A 21,044-nucleotide genomic window follows, 5' to 3' on the forward strand; every position below is an offset into this window, starting at 1 on the left:
GATCGAATTGGAATTAATTTGGAATTTGATGATGGTTTTGACCGAGGGGGAAAAACGAACAAATTGGAGAAAACCCTCGAATGGTGATAATTCTTCCATTTTACCTTTATTGAAGTCTAAATCTAATACGTCTTTCATTTTTCAATGAAGGAAAAAGGGTGTTCGCGGTGCGCATGCGCTATTTCTCGCCACGTGGTCCTGTGCTCCGTCCCCCACTGGTTTTCTCAACATTTTCTTCCTGATCATAAATCGGACTAAATGGCTTGTGGCGTCGGCCATGGCTGACAATGATAGATTTAAAGTTTCATGATTCTAAATTATTCTAAGGTGGAGGAGCTCGTAGGAGTCAACAGCCATCAAGCAAGCGTCTTCTCGGATAATGACGTAAAACCCGAGGTCCCGTCTGCTTGCACTTGACCACCGATAAAATGGACGTAAAAGACGTATTTTTCGTAAGAGTAGGGGATTGTTACCCGATACAACAGTCTGACCTTTAGTCGTGGTTTCGTCGTGCGTGTGTGTTTATTTATCTTATTTTTGTATCATTTATTCATCATCACAGGCGCCATGCAAAGCTCACAGCCTACCATAGTTTGTGGTTTTTCTTTTTGTTTAAAGCGCCTAGAGCAGATTTGGATAGGCGCTATATAAATATTTATTATTATTATTATCATTATCATTATTATAAGGATTTTTTATTGATTAAGAGGAACTATTCTTTAATAACGAGCAGTAATGGCAAAAAGCGTCAAAAACTAGACTTTCATATGAGTTTTGATCCCAATTTTGTTTTGGGTTCAAACACTCAAAACCTTTTTTAAACAGTTAGAATATGACGATGTACTATGATAAAATGCCTGTTTAAAGCGATATTTTCAATCGTACAAATATATTTTGTTGCATTTGTGTTAGAATATTGCTTTGCCAGGCTTTTTTTTATAGAAAATATATGGGAAATAAGCAAATGAAGGCCTAAACCTCATTTTCGCTTCAAATTTTTGCTTTGGGTTAACACTTTGATTCCACTTTCATCGGTCATCTCCACTTCAAAACAAAGTTAAACTTTCTGAATAACAAGATTTTAGCCTTGTACAACAGCCTTTCTTCAAGAAGAAAATAGTATTTGGCACTCACCGCTTGAATACTAAAAGAATTCTCTCTTAAACTGTAAGAGGACGTTTTTTTGGGAAAATAAGATTGCCGAAAAGCATGCTGGATAAAAATCAACCTTTATGTGAAATCGCCAACGATATCGCCAATGACCAAAATATTGCAATATTTCAAGTTATCTCGAAATCATAAATGTATTCAAGAACGAGCTTAATGGTCATTATGCTAGATTAACATAAAAGACAAGTTTGTAAATAGCCTGGGGGCAATTTGTGAGACATTATCTTTGAAAAATTGAATTAATAATAGCTAGTCAAATGGAAAAAAAGTGAAGACCACATGCTGAAATTCTTTAAAAACTCAAAATTTAAAGAGCAGAATCATTAATAATACAAGACCTGGACTGTGGGAGGCTTTTTGAGCACTGAAATCATTAAAGCGAGTCGATGAGAGACATTGGCTCTTTAAAGATGATGGCGGATAATTCTTCGGATTCTACTCCAAATCTAATCGCGCTAAATACCGATAAAAACTTAAAAGAAGCGTTATCTAACCCAGTGGTAGCCATAACATCGACTTTACTTCTAATTCTGATGGTCTTGATAATATTAGGAAATCTTATGGTTATTAGAACGGTTTATGCGACTCCTAAACTACATTGTCCAGCGTTTTATTTCGTTATCAGTCTTGCAGTAGCAGATTTCATGGTTGGATTTCTCGTACCACTTTCTCTGGTTTACAATATATCAAGTGAAATGACGGGTAGGTATATAAAACTAGATTGGGTAAAACATCCAACATCGCAAAATATTTTTATTTTTATACTTAACTTATTTCAATAATTAATTAGCCTTATTAATGTTTCTATATTTTAATAATATTTTCCAAAAGTCATTAGAGGAACATTAAGGAGCTTGTTGACAAAATGGCTTATTTTTTTAAGCTATAAAACATTTCATAAAAGACAAAGACGTTGATTCTGCACAGTATTTTAATATTATTTAATAGCGTTATTTTAATATTGAAACAAGTTTTTTTTTGACAGAAACATCTCGCAATTATTTACTCTGAACTTGATTCTTTCAATCAACAGACCAAATCGTTCCAGTTTCATCTCGATGCAGATACAATAATACGTTTTAGTTCTTTCTTCTAATCATTCAATTATATAAGATTTCTTTTATTCGCACAGTTTTAAAGAATGGCATTGATCACAGAACGTCGAAACATTATTTCTAAACCGGAAAACCTTTTGTCTGCCATTCGCCACTCAACCAAAACAACTGAGAGGTAAAAAAAAAAAAAAAAAAAAAGAATAAAAATATAAGAATATCGATCGAAAACACGAATATTGATAAATTCTAATCCTACAGATTTTGTTGTATTAATTCAATAATTTTCTATAAACACTGGTATTGTACGTATTTATCTGAAAAGCTAGAAATTTGATTGCGTATTATTTCATTTAATGAGTCACGGGCTATAGCTGACGGATCATTAATGATTAAGAATCCACTTATTATTTCTGAATGACAGGCTGGCAACCATTCGCAAACCTTTGAGTGTTTTAGCAAGGTGGTTATATAAAGAATCAGAAATCTTTAGAATTTAGTGAGAGCTTTTCAAGATTCAATTCCTAATGACTCAATATTTGACTATGAACAAGATTGTGTCTGAGGTCGGAGGAGCATAGATTGCCTGTCATGTTTTGTTTTTATCAATGAATATTCAGCATCTTTTTCCTTTTTGAACTCCATTACTGAAAACACATACTGAAACCGGGTTTTATACCCGGGTTGAAACCAACTGAGAATGGATGAATAGACCACACAGCTCTTTGCAAGCTTCCTGCTAAATGAAGTGCTTTTAAATTCCATGTGAGTTCTGGGTATAAAAAAAAAAAGGTTTCAAAAACTTAAGATTGTTTAAGGTTTTTTTAGGATGTCTCTTTTTAAATAATATTTATTTTATTTAAAAAAAATCCGTAATCAATCATACAAGTGATTAACAAAATTGGACGACCACGATTATTCATAGCTCCATTATGTCTGGCCATTTTCTGCTTAGCTTGCTTATTGCTACTTCGTATAGTTTTTTATTATTTTTTTTTCAGGTTTTATAGTTTTTAACTTTTCGTTTTCGGGGTCACTGAGAGGTTAATTATCGTTCCCTCGTAAAATAAAGATTTAGGCCCCGTCCATGCTAAGTGCGTTTTCGAAAGGCTCCGTTTTTCTCTCGCCGAAAACGCATCGATTGCTATGCGTCCGTACTAGCGTTTTCATGTCGTTTTCGACTGTCCACACTAAAACGCTCGAAAATGCATACATCTCGTTGCATCAATCTGCGCATGCCCGGTCGAACAGCACCCGCAGTGTTTGTTCCACCACGCAATGGTTCGACAGTCAATATCCAATACTCCCCTTCACAGTTTCCCGCGCCATCTTGAAAGGTAAATGTGCCTTTGCATCGAAACTAGACGAACGGTGAGCTTGAAATGTTAGAGACCTTTTTAACACCTTATACAATTTTTCTCATGTCTCTATCATTGCAAGCTCGCCGTTCGTCTCGCTTCGATGCAAAGGCACGGTTACCTTTCAAGATTGCGCCGGATACCGTGAAGGGGACTATCAGCCTCCGACCTCATGGCCTATTGATTCGTGGACCATGAGTCGGAGATCTAGAGAGCTAATTGTTTTAAAACCTCCTAATTGGTCAAATGAATGAATACAAACAGTTTTGGAATTAGGTGGAAATAGCGAGTTAGCCATCAGTGCCACTGTTTTAGTTTTCAAAAATGGCACTTTTTACTAGTTTTCCATCACTAATAGACCAATAGTCAGCTTAGCCAATCAGATCGCAGGATTTATGATAGACCATTAGCAGGTTTTAGACCTTACAGTTGATATACTTAATTGCAGTTAGTCACCTTCCAAAAAGCTACAAAGCTGCCTAAGACCGAAACTGCTTGATAACTTTTAATCTCCTGTGAGCATCTCCAAGCTGCAATTTGTGTCAAAAAGCTTTCTCAATTGTTGGCAGATGAAATGTTACACTGAGTGATCTTAGGAGTTGTGTCAAAATGAACTCCAGAAATGGAAAGATATCCTCGATATTAGTAAGGTTTCGGCTCATTTTCTAAAATAAAGCAGTAATTTGGCATCGAATATAAAATTGCGGAATATTTTTGCAAATGAGCTTTTGCCATTCAACACTGTTTTCCACACAAATCCTTATAAATATATTCTATCTTATATTTAATGTCATTTAATGTCTGGTCACGTGAACTCTTGAAAATTTGAGCTCAACTAATCTTGGATGCCATGGTGATGAAAGCTAGTACAGTGTATGAAATGTCAATCAACTCAAACATGATTTTTTTTAAAATCTCAGGTAAATGGATGGCAGGAGAAATAGCCTGTGATGTCTGGACATTCGCGAACATTTGGTTCGTGTGTGCGTCGCTACTAAATCTCTGTGTTGTCAGCTGGGATCGTTACATAGCTGTGACGTCACCGTTGACATACAAATTCGTCATGCATGGTAAAAAGATCAAGGTGTTTATCGTAATAGTTTGGTCGCTGTCTCTTTTGATGGCAGTTATCTACACGGTGGAATTCAAATTGTCCGAAGAAAGACGTCTTTGTGTGGCAACCAGCTTATTGACACTCGAACAAACTGTACCTTCGGTCATCATTATCTACGTAATCCCTACCCTCTTTCTTTTGTTCGTCAATGGAAGAGTAATACAAATAGCTCGTAAACACCGGAGACATATACAAATCCAAGAAATTACTGTATCGAATTTATCAGTATCTAATCCACATGAAGCAAACAGAAACATGCGATTAAGTGCTATCGTTAACGAACTAAAAACTTTCAAAACGTTTGTCATCGTCATTGGAACATTTGTTCTGTGCTGGTCGCCATTTTTCTTGCTTACATTGCTGAATCACTTCGTAGAGCTACCTTCTAAATTACCACATGTAGCAGTGATTCTATTCTATGTTAAGAGTGGATTAAATCCGATGATCTACGGTACGCACAATAAGGAACTCAGAACAGCGGCCGCCGACAGCTTGAAACGACGAAGACGTATCGAATCGAATTCGTCGGAACCGGAAACGAATGACTTGCCGACTGAACTACCTGAGAGTGACGTAATAGTACCGAATAAACTACGAGAGAATTACGTCGAGACGACGGCGAACGACTCACGAGATGATAACGAAGCAATACCGAGAACCAATACCGCTCTACGAGAAATGAACATACCAATGTCGAATGAACTACGAGAGAGTGATCTTAAATCGGTGAACGACGCCGAGAGTAGAAGGAGGCCCCCATTACAAATTGAAGACATCCTAGCAAAACCATCGTAAAGGGGAGTTACCGTGAATAGGGAGGGATAAGTGTGGCATTAGTGGGTCGTCCTTCACGAATTTGCAAGATGTGATCCTATTGGAGGGCACACATGTGTAGAACAATAGAAAACAATGACCTTTCCCCAACCCCGCCCCTAAACCTAACCAATCACAGAGGACGTTGCAAATTCGTGAAACCTAACCCGGATAGTGGGGGGGGGGGGGGCACTTGTCCCTGCCATGACCGTGGGGGAGGGGGAGGGGGAGCAACCCCTCCCCTCGTCCTCCAAATATTATGGTTTTCCATTTCAATATTTAACTATATAACTATATATATAACTATATAATATCTAAATATTTAATTAATATTTGATTAAAGAAAATTTAAAATGTTTGAGAGATTCTATATTGTTCCATGTTGGGATAACAACAAAGTACTCATCATATTATTGTTTTAGACTAGAAGCTACACAGTTTGATTCGACCAACATCAGGGCCATAACTAGATGGAGCACAGGGTGCACGTGCACCACCCCATAAAAGCTTAAGGTCCGCTCATCCATCTCCTTTTTTTTTTGGTTCTCAATTCCTTTTAGTTACCTTTTTTTTCTTTTTGGTTCTGGAAATTATTGCCTGTGCACCTCCCTGCAAGATCCCTAGTTACGCCACTGAGTTTGTAATAAAATAAATAAAAAAACGATCAATGGTCCGATTTTATTCCAGGTGCACCCTCCCTGTAAAAGTTCTGGTTACGTCCCTGAACATATGCATCTACAATTGAGGAATTTGGATACCAAGGCTTTTCTGAATTCCCGACTAAAGATCCCATATATAAAAATATTGACCGCACTATTACAATAACTAACTACGACAGATAAATAGAAAATGGAAGCGTTCAAATACTGGAAGCTATCCACGACAATACATACGTAGAACGGGCACCAACAGACCACAAACACCCCGATAACGACAAGAAAGGCTTTGAATGTCTTGATCTCTTGTTTAATGGTTCTTGTTAGCGTCCTTCCATGGCCACCTCGTCTTGGGGTTGAAAGATCCGTGTTGTCAGTGTTATTCTCGACATTCCCCATCGTGTTGAAGGACGTATTTAGCCCAAGTCTAATAGCTTCTAGGATCTCAATTTGTATTCTTCTGTTCTGGCGTCGAGCTGCAAACCACACTTTACCATTCACAAATGATAGAAACAAAACCGATAGAATAAAGATAGCCGCCGTAACTAGGATGACTGTGAAGCCATTACCCCTGTTGCCTTGGACAGTACAGTTAAAAGCTTGACTCGAAGCATTGATATGGAATTGAGTGATAAATACGACGGCAACAGAGAAACTTATAGTCCAAATGAGAATTATCATCTTTTGGACTTTGGTTTCCCTCATGCGCACGTTGTAATGAAGTGATGACGTCACTGCTACGTAACGATCCCAGCTGACCAGACAGAGGTTGAAAACTGATGCAGAACAGAACCAGAAGTTGGACAGAAGCCATGCTTTGCAAGTAAATGAACCGAAAATCCATCTTCCTGGGGGGAAATGGCAGATGATCTAAGTCAGGGCACGGCAAACTCACTGACCGAACCCTGAAACAACCTCTGGGCTGATCTAAGTCAGGGCACGGCTAACTCACAGATAGAACCCTGTAACAACCCGTCTGGGCTGATTTAAGTCAGGGCACGGCTAACTCACAGATAGAACCCTGTAACAACCTCTGGGCTGATCTAATTCAGGGCATGGCTAACTCACAGATCAAACCCTGAAACAACCTCTGGACTGATCTAAGTCATGGCACGGTTAACTCGCAGATCGAACCCTGAAACAACCTCTGTGCTGATCTAAGTCACAGGTCATAGCTTACTCGCAGATCAAACCCTGAAACAACCTCTAGGCTGATCTAAGTCATGGCACGGCTAACTGACAGATCTAACCCCTATAACAACCTCTGGTCTGATCCAAGTCCGGGCATGACTTTCTTGCGGGAGGTCGTGGATCGAGTCCCGGCCGGACCAACACTCAGGGTCTTAAAATATTGGTAATTACATCTGCAAATGGCTAGACTTTCAAGTGAGTCAAATGACCACTTTAAATGGCGGGCTTTCTCTCCACACTTCATCGTAAAAGAATCACTGAGTACGTAAAGGAACCCTGGCAGTGACCACCCTCAGTGCCTACATCTCATACTTACGACCTCTCATAATCTCTCAATTGAAGGTCTAACCATTTGGGATGTAATTACAAAGGCAGCACCTTCTCCTCAGTTAGACCCTGACTGAGTGTTAGTCCGGCCGAGGCTTGAACCACGACCTTCCGCACAACAGACCGATGCTCTTACCAACTGACCTAACTGGATGTCCTTTGAACGGTTTGTTCCGGAATTTCTTTACTTATACAAAAATCAACATACGAATCATTTGTGTCAATAAGCCTTTTCATAGTTTAAGAATCGATTCCACTACGCATGCGATTTTATCCCGAATTTCTCACCTTCTTTTGTCTAAACCTTCTTTTGTTCTTAATTAAACAAAAGAAGGTGAGAAGTTCGGGATAAAATCGCATGCGCAGTGGAATCGATTCTTAAACTATGAAAAGGCTTATTATAGTGAGCGGACGAAACGAAGATTAAGTAAAAAAAGAATGATAATAATTTGGCTATTTGTCTCGCGTTTCATGTTTACGACAGTACTAGGACAGAAATCTATCATGATGAATGTTGTTCATCAAATGGTTCCGGTTAAACGATTAACCGATTCAAGGTTAGAAAACTGCCATATCCACTCAGGAAAAAAACGGAAAAGAGAAAGATAAAAATCAAATTAATTTTTCTAGTCTTTCCTTGATAAGATGAAAAAATTAAAAAGCTCTAAAGGTGTTTTTGGTTTTTCGCGGTGAAAGTTTTTGCTGAAAATTAGCCAAATATTTCATCTTGAATTTTTTGTTTTTTGTTTAACTGGGAAACACTTATATCCCTTTAGTTTTATTTTGAGCAATAGATTTAAACACGAATATGATAATAACTAGAAGAAGATTTGTGACTTTGTATTCAAAATTGTTTTGGAAATATCGAAGGAATTTCGATCGTTTTTTACCGTGCTCAGCTTTGCAATTGATATACATTAAGGAAAACAACAGTTTGACTCTATTTTATACAACCAGCCACAAGTAAAATTCCAAAATGCATGATTTATGTAGTAACAGAAGAGAGGAATGTAATATTAAAGTACAACACTAACTTACCAGTCATTTCAAAAGTGAGATGATAAGCGAGCGAGATTGGAAGAACAACAAGTCCAACTAGAAAATCTGCCACAGCCAAACTCGCCACGAAGAAGAACGCTGAAAACCTCAAACGTCGAGTCGTAAAAATAGTCCAAATAACAAGAAAATTCCCAACCAGAGTACACAAAATCAAAAGTACTAAAAATACGCTGGTTACAGCGACCTTCGGTTTCTTTAGGACGTCTATTAGACGTTTATTCCCTTCCGTTAGATTCATCTGTACGAGTATCACTGAGTTTACACGAAACCTGCTTTAGAAAGAAAGTGGCCCAACGGGTTTTCAAACGGCGTTTGGGTCCATAATCATATTTTGCCACCTATCAAACTAAAAGATTTAGACTAATTGTCGCGTATTCAACGTTAATAATAATTTGTCTTACAAATTAATGAAGCTGGGTTGTCAGACATCGAGAACAAATTGCGTTTCTGCAATGGCTTCTGTATTCGCTAATCGCTGTGATTGGACGGTGTACTATATTTTCTTGCGTTTTTGATTGGTCTGTTGTTGGAGCCATCTTTCTCCTTTGTTGCGAACATTCATAATACTAACTCAATGATTTGATCTTTTTCATAACTGCGCAAAGATATACAACTAAGGCATTATAAACGATGTTCCAGGCAGTTTCTTCAACAGCTTGACATGCATGATTTTAGGGATATTTTTGTCATTTTCTCCGGCGACAGCTGTGAATCGAAACTATTGCTTGAGGGTAGCGGAAGTATCGTTTAATAATGCCGCCATTACCGAGCATTCAACTCATTTGTTTATTGTTTTATTCGAAAATTCGTGCTTTTATAAACATATTTATTATATTGAGACAGCCATTTGTTTTTTCTTCTAATATTACTTTCACTTTTCAATTATTTTTTTAAGATTTCAAAAACAAAGTCTTATACCCCATTCACACCAAGGCTTAAACATGTTTTAAAGTGGTTTAACTAAACAGGTTTGGAAAATTATCTACGAACACTGCACAATAATTGGTAAAATAATTTATGTAAACTATCCTTTGTCTTGCTCTGATAATATTTTAAAAAGTTTCATTATATTGTAGGTTTCTCAATTTTTTTCCTAATGAAAACATAGTTTAACTAAACACGTTTAGGTGTGAATGGGGTATAAGATAGTATGTTAATCGATATCTGCGTGCATACGTTTCCTGAAAAATGCATTAGGCTACAATCTTGGACAAAACCATTGTTATACGGATTGCCTTTTCACTGCCATTTTCATAAATACTGCGAACTCTGTAGCTAAGAAATCACGCACGCTGAAATTTGGTTTCTCGCTTGCTCCAAATCCCCGTCCGCACTCTCTCATGTGTAGACTTTGTTAGGTCTTTTCTAGTGGCCCCTAAAGGCGCGATTAAGATTTTCTCTCCAACTTGTCTTGCAACGGCGTTGCCGACACAAGTTGCATGGAGCATTGCAACGTATAACCTACAGCGCAATTTGAAAATGTTGCAAGACAAGTTGCAGCAATCGTTGAGAAAAGTAGAATTCGTTTCTACTTTTGGTAAGAGTTGCTGCAAATAAGACACAAGCTGCTGCATGCTTTTAAACAAGCAGCACTGACCTTTCGTAGGAAAGGCCTAACAAACCGGCTCTAAACACAGGGCAGAGCAACACGTTCCTTGATTTAAATTCAGCAACTCGTTTCTTATTCAGTTGTAGAAACTTGTTTCTTATTAAAACGATCGATGCAAAGTAAAGAAAAGTATTTTGTATTTCTACAAAAAGAGATGTATTGACTACAATAGGTAAAACAAATTGGTTCAGCCTGGTTTTGGCTTCTAAAAGACTCTCGTTATAATTTACTCGTGAAGACTCAAGCTGAAGCAGTATTTAGTATTCACGACACATTTGCTTTGAACAAAAACTATGTATTTATTTTCTTGCAATAAAAAACATTGAGGGTCTCATCAATATCCTGTACGTAACATCTAACTTCTGCGTTTTTGGCCCCCCCTTGCCAGCAAAAAGCTAAACGTGTAAGCTTGACCGGTGTAGGGGAGCACAAACGCCGAACGTGTCTAGTGCCGCGTGGTTGTTGAGGTTTCCGAAATGTGAAAAGCACCTATAACGAGCAACCAAACAATTCAACTCACGCTAAAAAGATTTGGCTATTGTCCTCCAACTACGAATAATTTTTAAAAGATTCTTAGGAAAACAAAGAAATTCCTTTGGGAAAACAGTAAAGATACTTAGTTTGCATAGACGTTCCCGAATAAGCAGGAAGAAACGAATATAATTAATTTTAGTACAGAACTATATAAGGTACGAGAAGGCAGTTAATTTTTATTTTCTTTCAGTCGCCTCTATGGAAAACAACTGCTCGACGAACGCAGGTCAGAGCAGAACTCTCCTCGAAGCGCTCAACAACCCAATCTTTACACCGATAGCACTGTTCCTGGTCTTAATAATAATTGTCGCTATCTGTGGCAATCTAGTAGTTATAAGAACTGTTTGCGTGACTCGAAAGCTTCATTATCCTGCATTCTATTTTGTGGTTAGTTTGGCTGTGGCGGATTTGTGCGTTGGATTTTTGGTTGTTCCATTACAACTGGTCTATCATGTTACAGGCTATATGGAAGGTAAGACGTACACTATACTTTAACTCTATGCCTTGGGGACGCCTTAGACCCGAGGTGACCAGACATTTGCTAATGCAAAACTACTTCAGATAGTTTCTTAAGCTCTGAAAGAAGTTCGCTGAAAGGAATATTTTCTGCGATTAAGATTTTGATAACGCGAATGTTGAATTCTTTTTGAAGTTTCACGAAATACGAGCGATGCGGCCGGTTCATGAGAGATTCCTTAGAAGATATTACAGGATTGACACTGAATGAATGGAATAAACCCTAGTGTGCCATATTTCTGGAACAAATTCATTTTTTTACCACTCCATAGATAGATTACAATAAAACCTGAAATTTTCAAGTAACAAGCGGGACTTTTCTGCAAGAGGTTATTTTTCCAAGTTTCTCAAGCCGGCTTTTCAAGTGCCGCTTACTGCGATTTTCCATATGCTGCGAACGGTTAATTGTGAAATTGGTTTATCACTGCAGCCAGGCCGCAAAATTATTAAAGGTACCGACTGATTATTTTTGATTGACGGCAGCGCATAACCAAATATGCAGCTGGCAACTACCGAGTACGCAGAATATGTAAAACCTTAATAAAACGGTTTTCAAATTCAAGGACTTTTTAAGAAGTTTACCGGCAATGCAATGAGACTAGTGCCCCGGATACCTGTGACACGTAATGAAGTCATGCTGTTGACGATCAACATGACGATCAACATGTTAAAATAAGTCTTGAAGCAATAGCTACTAAACTCCTTTACCTATGGCTGTTTCACCAGATTATTGATCATTAGAGTTACTTTACACAAAAAAACTCTTCGCGTTCTTTGTTGCGCCTTTGATTGATCACCACAGCACAACACAACAAACAAAAACTCATGTTTTCATTGTTCCTTAAACTTTTGTGTTGCTCATGCATCACGTCATCGATATAAAGCTATGAAGTGCGTAGGCGTTACCGGTTTTTTTTAGGCGAAAAAAACACAATGCAAAATTTTGATTTTTGAAAATTCATATCATCCAACTTCGGCAATTATTCTTCAGGGCCCGGTTGTACGAAGGGGTGCAGAGCGTTATCTGACGACGTTATCCAGTGGATAAATGTATTGGATAAAAGCATCGACTTAATACACTGATTGGTTAATTATGATAAATACATAATAAAATAATTGATTAATCACATTTTTTGATACGTACTAGGCAAGTGGATATTAGGAGAAATAGCCTGTGATTTCTGGACTTCAGTCAGTATATGGTTTGCCTGTGCGTCTCTCATCAATCTCTGTGTTGTCAGCTGGGATCGCTACGTCGCTGTGACGTCACCTCTGACCTACAACCTGCGCATGCGTGATAGCAAGGTCAAGCTCTTGATCGGACTGGTTTGGATGATATCTCTTTTCTTTGGTATTCTCTACACACTTAGTTATAAATACTCGGCAACCAGAGTTCTCTGCACCACACAAGGTCTTTCTACTAACTTCACAGTTCTTGCATTTGTCTTACTGTTTCTTCTTCCAACGTGTTTTATCATATTCGTCAACTACGTGGTGTTTAAAATCGCGCGCACACACAGACGGCAGATCGACAACTTGGAGTACTCGGTTTCAGTTTCCGGTGTAACACCAGCGCCTTCAACTACGTCACTTCGCCAGAAAACATTCCATGGCCAGAGTATCGCACAAAAGAAATCGCAGAAGACCTACAAAATGCTCCTGGTAATAATCATAGCGTATATAGTATGTTGGACGCCATTTTTTCTACTTTTGTTGATACAAATTTTTATGGCTATTTCGGAGAGTGCTAGTTATATGGGAGTGCTCTTAACGTATCTAAACAGTGCTATCAATCCATTTATATACGGAGCTTTCAATAGAGAATTCAGGACAGCGGTAAAGAAATCGCATCGGAGAAGAAATAGAATTGGCATCTTGAAGGAATCTTTTGTACCGACATCACAAGCAAATATGTTAAAAATACCAAACAGTTCTCCCTTTGTTTCTTCCGGGTCTTCATAATCATCGATATTGAGGCTAGAGCGAGTTTAGTTTTGATTTAAATATCCATGATGCTTCAGTGAAGGGCAATCGATCAGACAGTACTAAAAAACTAGTCAGTGGTTGTCCCCACGGCTTCGAAGGGAAAAAATCCCAAAATCAACAACCAAATTGCAGAGAATAAGCTCATATCTTGAAGGTAAATAAAAGTATCACAACTTTTCTAATGCTTTTAGGAAAATGCTTTTCTTTGAGAACATCGATCAAATATCGTGCAATTTTCCAGCGGACCTGGCGTACAGTTTTTCATGGCGGGAAATTTGGCGCAAGCGCGTACGTTTTTCAGACTGACGTTCAATTATTGACGTTTACTGAGACACATAGATTATTTATTCACTATGGCGAACCTCAATTAGTCACTTGATTTTAAATCGAATTTAGTGGATCACGTGACTAAATTCCAGTATTTCAAACCGGTAGTAAGCAAAAATAGATATTTTGCGATCTTATTGAGCTTCGTTATGAATAATTATCTTCATTTGTGTTCAATTATTTTTTAATATATTTTTTAAAATAAGCTTTAAAACTGACGAAGGATATATTTTTAAAACTCTAATAAATAACAACTGTTTAAGTAATATGTTTTATCTACAATTAAGTACGAAAATGTTTTCACAGCAGATTTCGTATGAGTGGGAAACGAACAATAATGTGACATTAAAATGGCTTCTCAATTTGAATGGAACCAATTAAAACGCTTGAACGATAACCAGTACTATCCAATCATAATGAACCACATTAGAAGTCAAAGATAAGGATCTTGATGATGGTAATTTGTTATTTTAAAAAAACGTTAAAAATTCTTCGCAACAAATGCGAAACAGGTTGTATCAAGTACACCTGTAGCAGATAAAATACCACTTTTAGGGTAACGGCTATACCGTGATGCTTCAGGGTACCCACATACACCCAGGCACACATGACACCATGGGGGTATGGATGGATATGGGTAGATAGAACAAACTCTACAACTAGTGAGTACAGTCAGTTACTACACACTAGTATGCACCTTTACGCTTTAGGGTACCTACATACACCCAGAGAGACATGCCACCATGGGGGTACGGATGGATATGGGTAGCTATTGTGAGTACAGTCAGTTACTACACACTAGTATGCACCTTTACGCTTTAGGGTACCTACATACACCCAGAGAGACATGACACCATGGGGGTACGGATGGATATGGGTAGCTAGAGCAAACTCTACATCAGGATCCTCTATAGAATGCACTCCTGTGCTGTAGACTGCATCCATAACTGGAGGGATGTCTGTGAATGGCATATTGATAGGAAAACCAGACAACTAGAGAGGAAAAAGAACGTGTTACATAATAATGGGGCCTCGCAACTGGTTGCAGGAACACTATGATGAGGGGATGGAAGCCACCTCGTACTTATAAACCAAATAATAATAATAATAATAATAATAATAATAATAATAATAATAATATGTAGATGCTTGTATGGCGCATTTCTAACCTCGTTGCACCTTACATGAGTGACAGTCTAAATACACATATTTATACATTGCATAACTTATTCAACTTAAATATTTCTTAAATAAAAATGTCTTAAGATTGCTTTTGAATCTTGCTACAGTTTCTTCACGAATTCATCTAATTAATGTAGAACAGGATTTCCTTTATGATTTTTTTTTTTGGATGCATTGTTCTTTCCCTTGTCACAAGGATTTTTCTAGTTTTCCTCCTCCGTAAAAATTAGCATGTGAGTTGAGAGTTGAACGCAGAATATTGAATGTAGTTGTAATGTACTGTATGTGTGCCGTTGCCCCCAAGTAGTGCGAGGGCACCAAATAGGACTAATTATTATTTTGTGGTTAAATTAAGTGGATTGTTTGAGGTCGTTACCTGGTAAGATGATAGGATTTGGTCGAGTTCAGCTGTGTGGCTATCTGGGTTTGCCTGACCTACAGTCTGCTCGATGCTTAAGGAATTTAAAAAAAAGGAAGTAAGAAAAGCTATGACTTTGACATAAATATTGACAATATAAATAAGAAAAGAAAAGAAAAGAAAAGAAAAAAGAAAAAAACAGCTTTTAATGACTGGAGTAATGGATGGGTAATTTGATAGAGAAGTGGAGAGGAAAGGAAAGAAGGGAAAGAATATATAAGTTGCAATATCATAATGAAAAATGGAAACATTTAGCATCACAAATGACTGGTTGGCCTCACCTCCCTTAACTTGAGATTTTTTTTATTTTTTTTTTTTGTATTTCTTGGGTGTATTTTAAATTAGATTTATATTTGAGTGAAATAACAAAAGACAAAAATAAAGATACTTACCTGCACGGACGCAATTGTAAAAAAAGATAGAAAGAAAGAAGAAAAAAAAGAAACAAAGAAGGAAGAGAGGATAGATGGAAAGATGAATAAATGAGGGAACTTACTTGGAAAGAAGATTTCTAAATGCTTGCGTGCAGTATCTGTAGATGAGAGACAAGTATATACATCATGTATAAGCTACAAGAGTGAAGACGAGATATCTTTAATATCCTGTTTTTAAGAAGAAACAAAATGTTCCTTGGGTTAAAAATACTCATACAAACTCTTGGACAGTCCATTTTTACTATTACAGTACAAGTTTATAATAAAAATGTGAACACTCTGGGCGGAGACTCGTCAACGAAACGTCCAATAAGAACACGAACCGAACATCCAATCACGACGCAGATAGTCCGACGAGCGGTATATACACCATTTATAAAATAACTGCGCATGCTTTATGAGAGCACATTGCACGTGCGCGCACTTTCCGTTACGTCATTCCTATCTATTATTGTAATTTGTATTTTATAAAAGAAATAAAAAACTTGTTTGCTGTGCTGTGTGCCGTTATAAAGCACTTGGGGATTGTCAGAACACTCGAGAAGTGTCCAGAAGCTAACACTTCTCTCGTGTTCTGCCAACCCCGCGTGCTTTGTGACTGCATACAGCACGCGCACGCGTTTTCTATTTCTTCATTAGTCTACATTTTGGCGCTGGTTAAGGGGACATATTTTTTGAAGATGGCGTCTATTTCGTCCCCCCACTAAACACTCAACCTCGTAATTGCTAATAGCATGCGTATACGTGAAGGTATGCCGGGGCGCTCGTAGCGTGCTGAGGAAGCCTGTGTCTAAACATCTCCCAGTAGTAATTCATCACTAACCTGTTCCAACGAGTAACGAAACGAGGTCTCCAGCTCATTATCTTATCCATTAACAACTTCTCAACCCTGGAAAAAAATGGAATTCCATCATGAAAGAGAAAAAAATTAGAAATGAAACAAGAGATAAGTACAAGTGATGAATGTGGTGCAAGCGACAGTAGTGAAAAACGTATGCGCATGCGTGCCTTTCAGCATGTTTTCTAAGAGTTTAGAAGAATTAGAGCAGTGAGAAAATAAATGTTTGTTTTCTCCAATAATACAAAAAATTCGCGAGTACGATTTTGTAAGACCAAAATACTGTATTAACAAACAAAATATGAAAGAATCAGCCTTGAGTTTCAAACATGGCAACAAAGTTTTGACATTTTGTGAAGCCCATTTCACAAATTTTTGAAAGTCAAATTTACATACTTTTACAATAGCATGAAGAGGCGTTGACTAATTTGCATACGGACTTTGAGCACGCGCAGACGTTTGTTATTCGTGTTGGTGCAAGCGACATCAGGACAAATACAAAAGATGATGATGGTATCATGATCGCTGTGCTCTACCTGTCTTGTGTTCGTATCACATATTCACGATCTACTGTACGGTACTCGAGTGTCTCTTTCTGGAAGAATACAAGGAAACAAATATAGGCATTAAAACAGATATAGACCCCTTGCAGCACTTCGGAATGCAGCTCAATCTGGGGTACAAAACAATGGGTTCCAATTCTCAAGAGATTGGAATTCTTTTATTTTTCCCCCAGATGGGCTTGCTATGACGTCACATGCAAGGGGTCTATTTATTTCACATACGGTCAATACAAAAAAAACTTCATCGCTTATCATTACCGCAAGTACAGCAGTGACGCAGCTCAACGGGGTCGAACTGATAGCATGTGAAGGCGCCTCTGACAGCCACTATACAGTCCACGTATGACCCCGGATCACAGCTCTAACCAGTTTGAATTAGTTAGAGTTGATTTGAGAGGAGAGAGGAAAAACCGGTGGACATGTGAGAATACATGTGAGAACACTGGTAAAATGCTAACCATATATCCGTGAAATAGTACTAAATGATTAGAACAAAATAACACCAATGAAGCAAATAAAAACGAAAGAAATAGATGTGTTTAGTGCTATTTCACGGATATATGGTTTGCACTCTAGTGCGTCACTAATAGCAAAACTCGAAAATTAAAATAGGGAGAAGGCAACAGATGCTACCACCATCCTACCTGGACACTAGATAACGCAGGTCGTGGGTATTTCTTGGAAAAGAATGGCTGCCACAAGTTTGGTTTAGTAAAGTCATAGATGAGTCTGAATGGTTCGTCGTTTTCTTGCACGTTTGCCCAGATCTACAAGTATTAAGAGGAAATTTTTTTCAATGATGAGCAATAATGGCAAAAAGACTTTCGTATGAGTTTTGATCCCAATTTTCGTTAATTTGGGTTAACACTCAAAAACCTTTTTTAAACAGTTAGAAACTGATGTACTATGATAAAATGCCTGTTTGAAGCGGTATCTTCAATTGTACAAATATGTTTTGTTGCATTTGTGTTAGAATGTTGCTTTATCAGGCTTTTTTATAGAAAATGTATGGGAAATAAGCAAATGAAGGCCTAAACCTCATTTTCGAATAAATTTTTTGCTTTGGGTTAATACTTTGATTCCATTTTCATCGTTCAACTTCACTTCCAAACAAGTTAAACTTTCGTGAATATTTGAGGAAGAGAATAGACCGTTTGCGTGCGCATCCAACTTGTGTCAGACCCAATTGAAAAATGCAAATCCAGTAAAATTCAGAAGCTAGTTTTATATTTAAAGAGGAGAATAATCGAATGAATTCTTATCGAAAAAACATATTATAGAAATGTGTGATATTTCTTATTATAAGCTCGTGTTCTGGTATCGTGGCCCGTCAAGCTTCTTAAATTTGGATGCGCACGCAACCTTGAGAGAACGGTCAATTGGTTTTCCATTTCTCTTGTTCCAGTGAAGCCTTACGTACGTTTTCCTCATTGAAGACACATCCAAGACTCTTCAGAGGACAGTGAGGGTCATGTACATCGTACGAGCGTCCCGTGTGCGCGTTCCATAGTTGGTGCTTACCATCCACTACCGTCAGAACATATGCAGTGGACCCTACAACACGATATAACAAGTTACCTTGGTACAAGCAATTGCTGGGTTTCTATAAGCTGGAAAATCTTTAAATCTCATTATCTGCTCCACATGGTGGTCAAACACCTACCACCATGTGCTGTCTGCCAGAAAGAATTGTACTGAAAACTTGCGATTCAGCTCATGAACATTTCACATGAGACAGGAAATGACGTCAATTGAAACCCAACGATTGGTGCTAACCGTTTAGCCAATCACAGGGAGTAAGATTCCTGAAAAAAGCCAAGACGCAGCAACGCCACGGTCGCGGTACACCACGTCTGTCCGTGCCGTGGGGTTTTCACAGTCATATACAAGGGGTTGTTTGCTAGGAAGTACAACTGGGATTTTTGAAGAGGGTTGTTAAACCTGGGTCTGCGAAATCAATTTGATTACCTCTTTTTTTGGGGGGGGGGGGGGGGGGGGGAGGGAGGGCTACAGTTTTCCTCCCTCCGTAAAAATCAACGTATGAGATGAGAGTTGGGAGACTGAGAATCAAGGGTCCACAGGAACCCCGCGGCAGGATTTTCCTATCAATATCCAGAGGAAGACCGCGAGTTAACACATACGTACCTTCTGGTATACCCGTTCCTAGTACAACGTAAGCCTTTCCCCTCCCCCTGTGAGTCAGGTAATTACATAGTAGGATAGCGTGTTCTTCTTCATCGCCTGCCAACATCTGGAGGAATTGCTGAATAATGAAAAAAAACAGAGAAATGCACGACCGATGAATCTGTATCCCGATAAAAACTGCAACAACAGCAGCAACAACAGCAGCAACAACAGCAGCAGCAACAGCAACAACAAAACGCATCATTGGCAATAGCCAAAACTACCCTGAATTAGATTTGGTATATAATTTCAAAACAACTTGTTGTTAACAGCATAAAATTAAAAGGACTAACTTACATCAGAAGTGGCCCAGATGTCACACAGATCAGGAAATGCAGCAGAATCCGATACATAAGGAACTAGAGACACATATCGGGCTAGCAACTCCTGATAAATAAATATGGATCACCAATTAAGAAACATTAATATTGTATATTCTTAATATATAGGTGCGTGCGGAATTCAATAAGATTGTTTTGCATACTACAACTACAAGGATCCTTTGCGCTGTTTTTGTCAATATACCACGTTAAAGATATCAAATGTTAGCACAATAACGGATATTGCAATTTGTATTTTATAAACTTGTCACCGAGAAGCACTCTGCTGCGCGTCGTGCTTCTCCTAACACTTCTCTCGTGCTCTCCCAAACCCCGCGTGCTTTATAACTGCACACAGCACGCGCGCGCGTTTTCTACTTCTTCAGAAAACGATGGGAAAACTGGGAAACTCTTTGATTGACGTCCACCAAAACCTACTTCGTCGCGACTGAAAATCGCGCGTGCTAATGAAAATAACGGTAATTGCATCGACGCGTTATTTAAGCGAAGCTTAGAAGCTACTAATAGAGGCTTTGCACCATCACTTGATGGCAGCCATAACAGGAGAAACGAAAATAGTCTTTTTCCTCTGGGAAACTAAATACTTTCTCATCAGATTAGACCAGATTCAATTGTTTCTGCCTCCTGTCATGGCTGCCCTCACCTGATGGTGCGAATCCTCTGTAGAATCTTCTTTCAATATGCAAAGATCATGATGTATGCGGGAATATTTTCAAATCTCACCATTTCCTTTTGTGTTTGATTGAGAAGTTCCATTGGAGGTTTTTGCGCTCTGATGTAGCGCGTAATGAAGACTTTCTTGCCAACAAGATCTGTGGCCAGTGCCTGGAGAAAAGGGGAACGTTTTTGTAAACGAATAAAAAGTAAGTAATAATTTAGAACGAGAAAAAGGAGAAAGAAAAGGTAAAAAAGAGAGGATGGGGAAAAGAGCAGTATATGACAAAGCAATTAGAACAACGACAAATCGAGCTGCATTCCGACGTGCTGCAAGGGGTCCATACCTCTGTGTATAGCTTATTTTGTTAGGTTCGCCAATAGAGGCTTTGCACCATCACGTGATGGCAGCCATGACAGGGGGCACAACAACAGAGTCTTTTCCCCCTGGGAAACTGAATCCTTTCTAATGTAAATCAGATTAGACCAGAATCAATTGTTCCCGCCTCCTGTCATGGCTGCCATCACGTGATGGTGCAAAGCCTCTATACGGCTGCCATTTTTGTTGTCAGTTAAATCTGTAGGAACTGAATCTGACGTTCTATAGCGTGTATGTATTACTACTTACTTTGTATTCTCTTTTAGGGAATTTCTTTCTCAATCCTGACAGCCAGAGCTGTGCATTGTGTAGGAGCTTTTCAGATTCGTTGCTCTCGAA

General features: G+C 38.3%; 3 protein-coding genes across 3 annotated transcripts in view; 2 read left to right on the plus strand and 1 right to left on the minus strand.

The window, feature by feature from the left end:
• The first annotated feature begins 1,412 nt into the window (after window positions 1-1,412).
• On the plus strand, window positions 1,413-5,703 carry LOC116302209 (5-hydroxytryptamine receptor 1D-like). Its single transcript, XM_031711439.2, has 2 exons — window positions 1,413-1,872; window positions 4,501-5,703. Exons 1-2 carry the CDS (start codon window positions 1,557-1,559, stop codon window positions 5,487-5,489), a joined length of 1,305 nt encoding a protein of 434 aa, XP_031567299.2. The 5' UTR covers window positions 1,413-1,556; the 3' UTR covers window positions 5,490-5,703.
• Window positions 5,704-12,542: 6,839 nt separating this feature from the next.
• Window positions 12,543-13,361, plus strand: LOC116302205 (octopamine receptor beta-1R-like; the record flags this gene model as incomplete). The annotated part of the gene is made up of 1 exon (XM_031711436.2): window positions 12,543-13,361. A coding segment is annotated over one exon (819 nt), but the record flags the coding sequence as incomplete, so codon positions are not given.
• Window positions 13,362-13,916: 555 nt separating this feature from the next.
• The window catches only part of LOC116302210 (coiled-coil and C2 domain-containing protein 2A), a 34,865-nt gene continuing 27,737 nt past the window's right edge, over window positions 13,917-21,044 (minus strand). The window contains exons 43-53 of the mRNA XM_089038175.1: window positions 20,955-21,044; window positions 20,396-20,497; window positions 19,629-19,718; window positions 19,293-19,410; window positions 18,568-18,701; window positions 17,792-17,914; window positions 17,121-17,179; window positions 16,570-16,635; window positions 15,809-15,844; window positions 15,271-15,346; window positions 13,917-14,705 (exon numbers count right to left, since the gene is read on the minus strand). Coding sequence (XP_088894301.1) covers window positions 14,511-14,705; window positions 15,271-15,346; window positions 15,809-15,844; window positions 16,570-16,635; window positions 17,121-17,179; window positions 17,792-17,914; window positions 18,568-18,701; window positions 19,293-19,410; window positions 19,629-19,718; window positions 20,396-20,497; window positions 20,955-21,044 — 1,089 coding nt within the window. The 3' untranslated portion in view covers window positions 13,917-14,510. The remainder of the gene's footprint in view (window positions 14,706-15,270; window positions 15,347-15,808; window positions 15,845-16,569; window positions 16,636-17,120; window positions 17,180-17,791; window positions 17,915-18,567; window positions 18,702-19,292; window positions 19,411-19,628; window positions 19,719-20,395; window positions 20,498-20,954) is intronic.

Source organism: Actinia tenebrosa, unplaced genomic scaffold (genome assembly GCF_029948245.1).
Source record: "Actinia tenebrosa isolate PJP-AT-01 unplaced genomic scaffold, QUT_ActTen_1.0 PGA_scaffold5__44_contigs__length_20552954, whole genome shotgun sequence".
Lineage (NCBI taxonomy): Eukaryota > Metazoa > Cnidaria > Anthozoa > Actiniaria > Actiniidae > Actinia > Actinia tenebrosa.